We start from the raw sequence: 12655 nt of genomic DNA, 5'->3' as shown, positions 1-12655 counted from the left end.
GAAAAAATCGCCTAATTTGTTATTGCGAAATCAAAATTATGAACAAAAAAAAAAAAAAAACTCGACAGCGTTACCTGGGAAAAACTATTATCTAACGAATGAACTTTGATTTTTTGATTTTCGATGATCCAGCACCAAGTTATGAGGGGCACCGCAATTCAACTCTTTTTCGAGACACGTCCGAACAATTGCTGCCATTGCCGTATTTTTTAATATTTCTTTGTAAAAATTTGATGAAATATTCTTCGAATGTCATACTTCAATGTACCATTGGTTGAGTAAAGAAATTTTAACTACGTCGTCAGAAAAAAAATCACGAAAACATGGCTTTTTTCGTATGATTTGACCTTACCCCCCCCCTTAATATACTCCATCATTAATAGACTCGCACTTTTCAAAAATAAGCAATCGTGTTATTATCGCCGAAAGGACGAGAAAAAACAGAAGTAAGATGGTTCGTAGTTATCAGCTAAATCGTTTTACATCTATCTAAACAACTAATGTAGGAATTCTTCCAAAAAAAAAAAAAAAAAATTATTTTGAACCCTTGGCCTGCGTTAATTACCGTCTCGTTTAATAATACTAACTGGCTAGTTAAAGTTAGACGATTATACAAAGACACTGCGGAGCATATAGCGCTAAGCCATATTTTAATAAAAGTTATTGTCTAAATAGCTCTATGTAATTTTCAATTAAGATGAAAAAGCCAGGTTTCATACGCGATTCGTTGGATGATTTCAAATCCATTCCGTATGCGGAAACCTGGGTGTTTCAACCAATGTTCTACAATAATACTCGAAAATTATTGAGCGTATAACACTAAAAACTTGTCTCAGCATTATCTGGTCCGCGATCCGTCATTTTTTCTTTATTCAATATAATTAATAATTACTTAAATATTTCTTCTGTGCTATTGCGACGAGAAACGGTGGAATTTTCGGTAAAATAAACGCGCAAAGAAAGCTACCGAATAAACTTTAGACAAGGGCCTGGATAAAGCTAACTTTTTTTTTTCTGTTTTCAATATTCTGCACACAGTATTTACAAATAGACACGTTGCATATTGCGCCGAACTTTGTAACCATTGATACCGAAAAATCTAGTGCCAAAATGATATTCTAGTACTTAACTAAGTCTGCTGATACTCAGAAAGCAGTTTATAAGATACGGATAATCTCTTGGCGGTTTCCCGCAATGAATTCTCCAGGATCGAATTTACACTTCAATTGATAAAACTACCAAACATTATCAATCTTGGCAACGGTTTGACATACATATATATACAGAGGATACTTAATTTTTCTGGTATAAATGGCAAAGTTCAGTTTTCTAACAACACGGACCTGTTGCCTAACGTACCTCGTGGGCAACGGACGTATAACGGGATGTATGTACGAAAAAGAGGGATGTGTGCTGTGGAACAGTGGATTGGCTGATAAATCACTTCTTACACCTTACTGTCGACCATATCCACATTGATTTTGTAGTAGACATATGGGTAGTAGTCACTTTGTCCAAAACCCAACCCTGGTATGTCCACACTCTGCGCCACAAAGTAACAAATTTCAATTACGGAACTTTTATCTTCTTACAAGCATGTAATTAACAACGTTTAATCAGATACTTACATCTTGATTCGAAGATTGTGCGTTTCCGCCAGATGTGGCAGAGGAGTCCAAATGGGCGTAGAGCTGGTTTAATACATCGCGCAGCCTTTTACTGTTCTTCTTATTTGGCTGCAGTAGAATGGCCTGAAAATTAACTGGCAATCCGTACCTGATTGCCATTTGAAAATGATCAATTTAAGCTACTTATTTACTTCACAAAAATTGAAGACAAGGTGCAACTAGTAATAATTACTCGGCATTGCATATCACGGACAAAACAATGTCTATTAACATCATTACGACAACAGTGTTGAAGCTTACCTGAGGACCGATTCAACGAAAACGCGAAGAGCTTTAACGTGAATCCAAGCACAGAAACATTCGCTGAAATTGACTTTGAGCCATCGAACCAAAGGACCAAATTGCTTTTTCTTGTCAGTCACCAGCTTGGTAATTTCATTTTTACCTTAAAAATAGGATACACAAAACTATTGTCAGTAAAAACGTATGTGTACATAATTGATAAAGTTATGAAAGGATGTATTGTGCCGATGACAAGCCAAAGGACGAAATGCCACTACACTGTTTGTATTGTATAATTGAACTCATTTTGCGGAACAAAGAAAGTAAAGTGTCAATAAGTATTTACCGGCAGCCAGCTCTTCTTCGTTGTAAGTAAAATCACGAACAATGAACTTCTTTTCCCTAGCATGCAACTTGAACTCCTCGATGACTTTTTTGAACAAAGTTACCGTAAAAAGTCCATACTCCTGATCCTGGCTAATCAATTGTGTACTGCGTGGTACAATCATATCGGTCAATTTCTCATACACAGCATACCACTCCTGGAAGCTTGCCCTGATAACAATTGACTGATGTTAGTTGATGGAACTAGATAAATGATTTGGTGAAATTTGAAAATTCTGACAAGTCTTACACTGTAAAGAAAAATGATGAGTAAATAGAGTATATTCTTGTTTTCTAGCTGACTTACTTGGGTACAATTACGAGCAGCGTTGAGAGATACTCGCTGTCGAGAATAAAGTGTTCTTTTTTCACCAAATCGGCCAGGTTGCGAGTCAACAAGCTCCCTCTGCCAAAGATAATACAATAATTATTGCTGTGTCGAAATTTTCTAATTTCAGTAACACCAGCTTGAATAAAATGTAACAATGAATCAATATAGGACATTTTGATTATCACTGACTTTTCATTAATGTTAAAACTAACAATATATGTCAGCATAACTCACGTCTGCTTCTTCTCGAGATTTTGCAGGCTTCCTTTCAGATTGTTGTAAGTTGTTGACTTAGTTTTAAGATCCGCGTCAATCTGTCCCACTTGTTTGCTGATTATGTCGGCGATGTTACGCAGCGACTGCTTTATTGGATACTTGGCCATGTCCCATTGGAATCTTGTTATATATGTTGGCAGATCACCTAGTTACATTAATTTTTTTTTTTAATAACTTTGTGAAACTTTAATTAAAACTTTTTTTTTGATGTACAGGATTGAGCATTAACAGTGTTGCCTTGAATATGGCTACACCCAATTTTCGCATACTACTTACTGCCAGATTGAGAGTGACAGAATGCGTAACTAGCTATGTTCAGTACAAGACCATTAATGCTTAGACCTGTACCACACGATTACCAATATTCTAAACAAAGCCCGCTGTGCTGAAGCAATTTTAATACGCATTTCGATGCTGATCCGCTACCACAAAGCTTGATGAATAAGTTGAACCTTTGTTCAAACTATTTAGAAGCAGATTGACATTGTTATCAGCAGATGCTGTTAATTGTTGGATAATTGTGTGAAGTTGATATGAAATGAACAAACGGGATATATTATTGGAAGGTCAGTTACTACCACTGGTATTATGCATAAATTATAGCATAAAAGATGAATCTTTATTTCATCATATCTTTTACTACGTCTCAGACTGATTCATTTTTTCAATTGTACACATCTTGGGCTCCGCTTAGAATAGGAAACAATGCAGAGGTGAACCAGATGTACGACATGACATTACGTTGCAAATAATTTCTCAAGCCACATATTCTGCGTACACTGTGCAGTAATATTAATTACAAGTTACTACAATACAACAATGAATGTAAAGAGTGAGTATGAGAAACAAAAGCCACCATAGGGTAGTTGAATTGGTATTGGATACGTATCAATGAAATGAACTTTCATCAGTTGGCGATTATAATACAACAAATGGGATTTAGCACCAAAAGCATTCTGTGCAGACACATGTTGCTTTCTTTCATAATGTTTATCATATTGCACTGGTCTAGTTTTTCATTGCTGAATGGGCAAAAAAAAAATTGTTACAGTATGATTTTGAAAGATTTTCTGGAAACCCTCACCCGCCTAGGCTCTGCTGAAATCAATATGGAAAGTTCTGTTAATTACGGGATAAAACATTAGCGATGAATCGTTAATTGTAATACAAACGAAAATAACGAAGTAATTCAGTTACTTTAAGTTTAATACCCGATGTTGTTGCGGAAAACAGTCTGAATATTTTATTGAGTAGCCAGATTTCACGAGTCTAACATATTGATTTATTTACTGTTGAATTATTTACTGTTGAATATTCACTGACTTTCTCAAACAGGTGATCTGGGGAATGGTTCGAAGGTGATGATAAATTTCGACTCAATTACACATTTAAAGTCTTCTTGTCTTTTCAATAATATAAAAGCAAAAGAGAAAGAGAGCTATTATTATTAAAATAAAAAGCTGTTATTTATATAAATAAAATCTAATCATCACTCTCAAACCCGTCGTGTTTACTTCTACATACAACTGTAATTATACAGATAGCTGTGCAGAACAGAAGGGTTTTAAGCAAAGCGTAGATGAATTTAAATGATTGCATCAGCTTGGGATGAGGGACAAGGGTAAGTAGTCCATGTGAATTATTAACAAATATATATATATATATTAATAACATAAATTTTATTAATAACATATATATATATATATATGTTTCGGCAATATTTGCAACGTGATATTTTAGTTCGTTGATAAAACAATTATACGTTTTAATCAGTTATTATCGTACGAAAGTAAGTTTTTCGTGCAACATGTAAAATAGTCAAAATGAGAGAGAACATGCGTTAATATCTTATCGACCTATAGTTGGTAATTTATAATTTATATCTTGTTGTTAATCGTGTGAAGTTTCTTACCGTACTATAATGTATAGATTTCATAACATTTGTATTTGTAATGTATTTGTATCGTTTGTTCGGTATTGTCTTCTGGTATTGAGAAAACCATATTAAAGGGCTATATAAAACTATAAACGAATGAACAATCGTCATTGTAATTGTCATAATTCATAATTGAATGTATTGTTAGAAAGCAAATCGGAGTTGGGAAGGAGAGCCTGCTGGCGGACTGCAAAATTGTTGACCATTTGAAATCAATTCATTTTTGTTCTAACCCGTAGCCAAATTCTTGTAAATGTAAATGTAGATGTAAATTTTTTCCAATGTTACATATATTCTCATGACTATCCTTTGGTTTGATTTAGGTGAAATTGTGCATTAGCTCACAGTTTTTGAACAAGAATCAAATTTTAAATCAAACGATCAATTATGGAAAAATAAAAGGCAAAAAACAATCTCATCAACAATTGGACGCAAGGCCTGAGGATTGCAAAATAATAATACAGGCAACTGAAGTAAAACGTGGATATATATTATTTTATTAAAAGCAGAATAAAAAGCGAAAGCTTAGGAGGTGTTCGACGTTAACAATTGACCGGAGCGATTGTCTCCACTAAGAGGAAGCAGCATCATCAACTATTCTCCGTTATTTCATATTTGGCAGCCGAAGGTGAGGCTTTTAGTTATTCGTCGGGAATGAAGAGATTTGAAGCGAAAGAGAGTTGATTACCACAGATTCAAGCAATAGTTAAAGATTACTTGGAGATAGAACTCGATTTTAACTCCTGCACGGAGTGGAAACATTGGAGAATACCGGAACGATTGGGACAAGCACTCCGGGTTAATGCTGGGAGGTGGTATCATGGGACTCTTGGCTTTTCGATCATCTTTCATGGTGCAACGGGAAGAATCGGAAAAGAAGGGTGCGTCGTGAGGAGGATTGACGAGGCTGACGTGGGGTTGGTGATGGGACGGGTACCTGGGCTGGGCAAATCGCTGCTACAATCTTGTTCTTGATCATCGTTGTCATCGGACTGTTGATTCGTCGAAGCGTGACGTTTTTTTTTCACAATTCCAGATCGCCCAGGCTTCTGTGGATCGTTAATGTCGTAGTTTTCATCCTCCGACGAGAAACAGGGAGACGGACTGCCAAGGGTAGGGCTCGGGGTTGGGGTGGGTGGGTTGGAAGCTGCGCACCAATGCGTTTGGTAGCACGAATATATCGACGACGAATCATTCGGAGTTCGAACTTCGCAGGCGCCTTGGGAACTGGATGATGATCTCTTTTCTGAGTTGGAAGGATGTTGGTGATGTTGGTGGTGATTGTGGTAGTGGTGGTTTTGGTCGTGGTTGTGATGATGGTGATGACGTTGGCGATGATGCTGACCTAGGGAAGCTGTCAACCCTGGTTCTTCCGTCTCCTGCCATTGTTCGCGGCGCTCCCTGGAAGTCTTGTGTGACGGGGTCACAGGTGTGTTTGGCGGAGTGTCCGGTTCCCCACCGAGGGGTGAAATCTCCCCATCCATTGACGCTTGACCTATCCATTACAGCCCAGTCCCAATCTCCTCGCGTTTGGTTTTTTTTTTTTTTTTTTTTTGTTTTTACGTCTCATTCAACTATAATTGCGTCCTACGCAAATGCCTAGCGACAATAGCAACCAAATAGAATCAAAATAAAATGAATCTGACTTCGGAGCGATTAACATAAAGCGTCGAGTTCATTCTACAGAGAAATAAAAATTACTTTGTCTACCACTCAGTGTCGTTGAGCAAAAAAGATTCGATTCTGTCATCTTTGACGATTAAGCATTTACGTTTACCCCATGAATCTAATATTTTCCAGAACAACGTTGTTTAAAAATATTCTTACAAAATAAGGTTCAGCAAGTGATGAGCGATACTTTGCTGTCATCGGTGAATTACAAAGTTATTACAATTGAATCAAAATTTATGAGAAACATTCTGAAGTTGTTATTTTTGTTTTCGACGAATCAAAGTAAAATGTATGAAGGAAGAACCGACGCTCCAATAAATTCTCCGAAGAAAAGCAGGATAACCAAATATAATGTGAAATAATAAAAGAAAGTCATTGATGAAAATTAAATCAAATAAAACAAATATAAGTAAAATTAATCTAGAGCAAAAATATTACAATAAAGGAGCTGCAAATAAATATTTGTACCGTGCAACGCAAACAGCCAATAAGATTAGGAAGTGTGAAGAGATTTAAGGTAACTAAATAGTAAAACCTACATGGTTACTAATTGAAGCTCGGTGACCACAGTAACCCGGTGACTCCTTAGATCATCCATTATACATGTATATATTTGTATATATTGAATTTGATATACGTCAAGAATTGTGGTCTCAATATCCAGCTGAATATTTATTCATTTGCCTCCTCGTAGTACAGCTCGTTTCAGTAGCCTTTTTTTCTCTCTCTCAATATGTGGACATTCTTTTTTTTTTTTCCTCATTACTCTGAACATTTTGGGATATTTCATACGTACGAAAAGTAAACGGTGTGGATACTTAGTAGATTTTGTTAGAAAAAGAATAATACAAAAGGCAGGGGGGAAAAGGGGTTAGTGTGGTCCAACTGAATGAAAGCAAGCGAAGCAACACCGCGAACAAAAATTATTCATGAAAAAACCAGTAAACAAAGCATCTGTGAAATTCATTTTAAATCAAACCCAGGAAACCAAGCACTCTACATATATTCAATTTGCGTCATATAACGCGGTAATTTTCGTACGGTGGCTGACGCAGTTTCACAATATATGGATTTTCACGCTAACAAAACGACAGCACAGTTTTCATACGGTGTGATTGATTCAATTTTATTTCGGGTTTCACAATAACAAAATTATATCGCGCGTTGTTACAACTAGTTTTAGTACACTATTGTTACCGCAATGAATCTAAGCGCAAAACATTGTAAATTTGAGACCTCGTTAAAAGAATTTATTGACAAGATTTTCATAAATTGCGTAATCCACCGTACAGGAACTCAGCATGTGATACACACGTTATCATATTATTGTATACCACAGGGCATAGAGGGAAGTCGGGGGATAAAATAAGGACCCTCTGTATCGGGGTCATTAACGACAACTCAAGTTGGGCTTTGACAAACTCAACCAAGAGGTTTTTGAAACTACTATAATGAAAATAAATCAACTCCAATTTGTGTGATTGTATTGTGTTGTGTATAGTATCAATTGCTACCACGAATTATGGCCGACCGATAATATGGGTATAAAGTAGGACAAACGAGTACACATACCCAGGGGTTCAAGATCTTTCCCAAACAAAAATGACTCATTGAAGATATCATGGTTCAATGAAATTTATAGCTCCTCAAATAGAATAATTCAATTAAATATGAGGTTTTTTGTCGTAGCAAAAATAATTACCACAACGTTACACTAATGCAGGAAGTACAGATTTTGATTGGCACATAACTTCAATTTGATCAAATTGGTTAATCATATCCTAAATTTTCTCCATCGTACTCGTACTGCATGAAAGAGAAATATGCTGCGACAAAACTAACAGTACTTCACTTTGTTCAAGGCTATAAGTAATTAACAAATGGTAGAACACAAATGTAAAGTCTGCGTAGCCCATGAGCAGAAAGTGCTTCAAGCTTTTGTTAGACGACCATTTCCAAATGGACTTTAATCAAGTAGTGACGAATGAAAAAAAATTCAGATGATTGGAATAACGAGAGCAAAGTTCTCGATATTCACCGAACCATAAGTAGGCAGCCTTGAAAATACGAGAAATTTATTTGGCGTGAGATTTGGGCACTTGAACCTCTCAGTACAAAGTGGTCATTTATAATAATGAGACGAATAAAAAGATATGGTCAACGCCGGAGTTTTATAGTACTTACTGTTGTTGGCCATGAGGTTTTCATGAAGCTTGTCTCTTTGATCTTCGAGGACTTCACCCAAGTAAGTGGCAACTTTGCGTGTAACTTGTTCCACAAAACCGTCCAACTTTCCAAGGTCGTCGGAAAGGCCGACGAGCTGGTCGAGGGTGCCCACCTTCAAGTCGGGTATGTGAAATTTGAAGTTTGACGATAGTGAGTTCTGCTTGGACGTCAAGTTGTTCATAGCCTCCCATGTTTGCTGGCAGGTCTTGTCGCCGGGTGCCGAAATTAGCCAGTATTCCGTCATTTTAAATATCGCTGGCTACAACCGCTGTACGACACTCGACTTCTGTAACATTCGAGAGTTTTGGTTAGTCCGAATGTCGGTTAAACAGATACCGCCATTCCTCATGCGTAGAAACGAGCTTCCAAGAGTTCAGATGTCCAACGCTATAGTATTCGGAAAAAGTTCTTCAGCAGTACATCTGGTCAATGTTAAAAGAAATTCGAGTGCTTTAGTTGAGAGAAATACAAAGGTAGAAATTGGCTGCTTGTCAAGTAAAATTTTTAAGCTGAAAAATATCCGTGGAATTGATATTGGTAAAAAGGGGGCGTGGCACCTTGGCGTTTCTCCCCAAGAATTACGTAATCCCTGCCATTTCCACGTGACTGGTACGCGAGACACGAAGCGGCCGATGAAAACGCTATGCAATCGATATACAAGCAAAATAATATTACGACGGTTAGTCTGTCTTTCGATAGAGCAAGTTTAACGTACGGCTACTCGACGTGTCCTTGGCCCGAGGTGCAGGCTAGCAGACGTCTCGGCGGCGCCAGACTTCTCCGGTTATGTATTAAAAAATCAATAACGTACCAAACGGATGTAACCGCGTCTTCGTTAAGACTCGGTACGCGATAATAATTCATTACCCTCTCGCGAGAGTCGAGGAACTAAGCTTAAACAGAACCTGTAGTTCTCCATGTCGTTCCGCACACTTGATCGATGCTACGCAGCAAAATAAATGAAATGATATATCGTACAAACTACAGGCAAATAACAGCTGCACGGCCCACCCAACCCACCACACATTCTACCCTCTGCGGTTTTATACCATGTACAATTCGGTGTAGAGGCTGATTTTACGCCGGGTCCTATTATCCGTATGGTTAAATACTTTTTGTATGATAATACTATTCACCTGAGAGTCAAATATTTTGACGAAGCTCGACTAATTCAGCAATAAACTGAATTTCTCGCGAAATTCAGACGGATCGCGCACCCTACTCGACTGCCACCTTCCACCATTATCTCACGTGACTCGGTGCTGCTACCTAGCGACGCCTTTCTTAGTTACAGACGAAACAGCTGACTGCCGCGCCCATTTTCTTTTCCCCCATTTTCACTTTTCCAATTTTTCCGGACTCAAGGTAAGTTTTCTCGCCCAATCATATCACGGCGTTGACCAGAAAGAACCAATCGCCAACGTTGGATCAAGTACAAGAAAATACCGTGCATGCGTTTCCGCAGTGGAGATGGCAGTCAAAGAGAGGATTGGTGGCTTGCGTTATATCCGGATACGCTATTGGCTGCGCGTGGAAACTGTCATAGGCCGACTGGTTTCTATTTCAGTACTGCAACCACGGCACGCCTTTTAGCGCTACAGTCGCGGCCGATACGTATCATAGATACGCAGCCTTGAATTCGCAGTACACTGGTGCCGTCGCCACCATCTTACATTTTGCGTATTTTGTAATAATGCACAACTACCTGTGGGTTGAAGGCGTTCGCCCTGATAGCTCTGATATAAAAAATGTTTTCAAGTGTTTGTAAGCAAATATACCTAGAAAAGCAAAGTGCTGTGTTTTAAATTGGTTCGACGTAACATCTGTGTGGCATAGGTTTCCAAAAAATGAAAAAGACGTATTTCTTATATGGAAACATCGAGCTCAACACCCGAGATTTTAGCGAAATTGGTGACAAACATATGCTGTATAAGATATCAAATATATGTATACTAGTCTGATTCAATCATCAATTTAATTACCCTTTTTTTAGTAATAATTTTATAATACGTGAAAAAGTATTCCCAACTCTAAATTCGAATTTCCCGCTACCAATTACTCATTACTCTTTAGTACTGATTGCAACTACGGCAAGGAAAGTGGCGCTGACTTTTCCGCACCTCGTAGCATTGGAGTGACGCTTCTATGAGCATATCTTGTGTCGGGTTAGGTTGAGTTAGTTAATTCTTTCTGTGATTGTGTCAGTCGTCATAGTTTTGATATTAGGCGACGTTTCTTACACTTAAACAAAATCTTATTATCGTTGAAGAGTTACATAGAGGTTTTGAACAAAAACAAATAATATGGGTTGCGACGGTGGAACGATTCCTCGGCGGGACGAGTTGGTGCGAGTTAAGAAGAAGCCAGAACAGGTTAGTTGGGTTAACCTCAGAAGTACGACTATATCTATTTTGAGATGGTACTGAATATTCATTTCTTTGCAGAAAGACAAAGAAGCTGAGTTAGCATTCAGATGGAAACATTGTGCTATCCGACAGCTGCCCTTGCAGTCCCCTGTAGTTGCGTGTGGTCTGGGTCGATTATATAGCAAAGAGTCAGTCATTGAAGGATTACTGGATCGTACTATGCTGCCCGATACTGCCAAACATATCAAAAGTGTAAAAGATGTCAAAGATTTGAACTTGACTGATAACCCGGCATATGAGGGTCCTAAGGCTGAGAAGGGTGATTGTTATGTTGACGGAGGAAGGAGCCCTTACATTTGCCCAGTCATTGGCCTTGAAATGAACGGCAAATACAAGTTCTGCTTCTTGTGGTCCTGCGGGTGTGTGATGAGCGAACGGTCGCTCAGAGAAGTCAAAACTAAAGTGAGTTGGTCAATTACTTCAACATAGGTGATTTTTATTTTATGAAATTTGGAAGTTTTCTTATATTTTCGTTGGTCTCGTTGCAGGCCATAGGAACAATAGTTACTTTGTGACTCAGAAAAACTTGTCAATAAAAATGTTTCACCCTTCAATTATGCCTAAACACTACTGGAATATACTGATATAAAATGTCTCATTAGAGAATAAAGAATTTTTGATTCCTTTCATAAAACCCCAATTAATTTTAATACACAGGTGTGTCACAAGTGCCAGCAGCCTTTTGATGAAACTGATATTGTTATAATGAATGCGGAGGGTGAGGACTTGGAACAAATGGAACAGCGTTCAGCAATGAGGAAGCTTCAAAGAAAAGCTCAGAAGAAAAGAGTGCACAATGTGGAAAAAACAGAAGCTGAGGGAAGTGTTGAAGCAGGAGAAGGCAAAAGTAAGAAGAAAATTAAGAAGGAAGAAAGTGAAGGACCAACCAAGAGTAGTCAAAAAAATTCAGCGGAAGATCCCGCTTATAAAAAATCCAAGGACAGCTACAGTGTTGCCAAGGATCCAAGAGCAACTGAGGTTTTCAAGAGCCTCTTCACTTCGCACAAGTCAGCCAGCGAGCAAACTAGAGCCCATTGGGTTACTTATAATCCGTTTTATAACTAAGATTTACTGTAAATATTCATTTCCTCCACAAGACGAGCTGGAAAAAACAACCGTGTTTATTTGTGTATCCTTATCTGTGATTCAATATCACGGAGTTAGAGTAGACAATGATCTTGACGAATCTAACGTCATTCACATTAATTCAAATTTATAGAAAAATTAATTTCACATAACACGACGTTTGTTGTTTACATCTGTTTATTTTATGTATCTAAATAAAAAAAGTTTCGTTAGATTTAGTATGACTTTTATTAATATTTATTATAAACCTCTATAGGATCCGAATTTTTTGTGGATTCACTGTAATATTTAGTAAACGTGAGTGAGTAAGAAGAACACGAGTTCTCCAAATCCAATGCAATCCCATTAAAATGTGCAATCTTTTTACACTTATTGAAGTCCATCCTATTAATAAACAATTGGAAACACT

The 12655-nt window shown here is 37.6% G+C and overlaps 2 protein-coding genes across 6 annotated transcripts; one reads left to right on the top strand and one right to left on the bottom strand.

The window, feature by feature from the left end:
- Nucleotides 1-906: 906 nt before the first annotated feature.
- Nucleotides 907-10026, bottom strand: LOC107217198 (V-type proton ATPase subunit C). 5 transcript variants are annotated; one of them, XM_046741464.1, is made up of 9 exons: nt 9871-10026; nt 8693-9020; nt 5775-6332; nt 2860-3046; nt 2602-2700; nt 2257-2465; nt 1929-2073; nt 1629-1776; nt 907-1543 (listed from the first exon to the last, which is right to left on the bottom strand). In XM_046741464.1, the coding sequence occupies exons 2-9, from the start codon at nt 8976-8978 to the stop codon at nt 1448-1450; spliced, it is 1728 nt and encodes a 575-aa protein (XP_046597420.1). In that variant the 5' UTR covers nt 8979-9020; nt 9871-10026; the 3' UTR covers nt 907-1447. The 5 variants fall into 5 exon arrangements, with proteins under 5 accessions (XP_046597420.1, XP_015510091.1, XP_046597405.1 ...); XM_015654605.2 differs by lacking the exon at nt 5775-6332 and having other exon boundaries at nt 9871-10025; XM_046741449.1 differs by lacking the exon at nt 5775-6332 and having other exon boundaries at nt 8693-9017; nt 9871-9993.
- A 401-nt stretch (nt 10027-10427) lies between these two features.
- On the top strand, nt 10428-12464 carry LOC107217189 (replication termination factor 2). Its single transcript, XM_015654596.2, has 3 exons — nt 10428-11106; nt 11179-11562; nt 11818-12464. Exons 1-3 carry the CDS (start codon nt 11038-11040, stop codon nt 12223-12225), a joined length of 861 nt encoding a protein of 286 aa, XP_015510082.1. The 5' UTR covers nt 10428-11037; the 3' UTR covers nt 12226-12464.
- The last annotated feature ends 191 nt before the right edge of the window (nt 12465-12655 follow it).

The sequence above is a fragment of the Neodiprion lecontei genome, chromosome 1 (genome assembly GCF_021901455.1).
Source record: "Neodiprion lecontei isolate iyNeoLeco1 chromosome 1, iyNeoLeco1.1, whole genome shotgun sequence".
In the NCBI taxonomy this organism is placed as follows: Eukaryota; Metazoa; Arthropoda; class Insecta; order Hymenoptera; family Diprionidae; genus Neodiprion; species Neodiprion lecontei.
Note: the sequence above shows the minus strand (reverse complement) of the source record. Positions and strands in the feature narration are given on the sequence as shown.

Excerpts from the sequence above, each read along its gene's own strand:
- LOC107217198 (XM_046741464.1), bottom strand. The coding sequence starts at position 8,978 with ATGACGGAATACTGGCTAATTTCGGCACCCGGCGACAAGACCTGCCAG. Across the intron at positions 3,047-5,774 it reads CAGCGATTTGCCCAGCCCAG|GTGATCTGCCAACATATATA; the intron begins GTACCCGTCCCA and ends TAATGTAACTAG. Across the intron at positions 1,777-1,928 it reads TTCGTTGAATCGGTCCTCAG|GTACGGATTGCCAGTTAATT; the intron begins GTAAGCTTCAAC and ends AATGGCAATCAG.
- LOC107217189 (XM_015654596.2), top strand. The coding sequence starts at position 11,038 with ATGGGTTGCGACGGTGGAACGATTCCTCGGCGGGACGAGTTGGTGCGA. Across the intron at positions 11,107-11,178 it reads TTAAGAAGAAGCCAGAACAG|AAAGACAAAGAAGCTGAGTT; the intron begins GTTAGTTGGGTT and ends ATTTCTTTGCAG. Across the intron at positions 11,563-11,817 it reads TCAGAGAAGTCAAAACTAAA|GTGTGTCACAAGTGCCAGCA; the intron begins GTGAGTTGGTCA and ends TTTAATACACAG.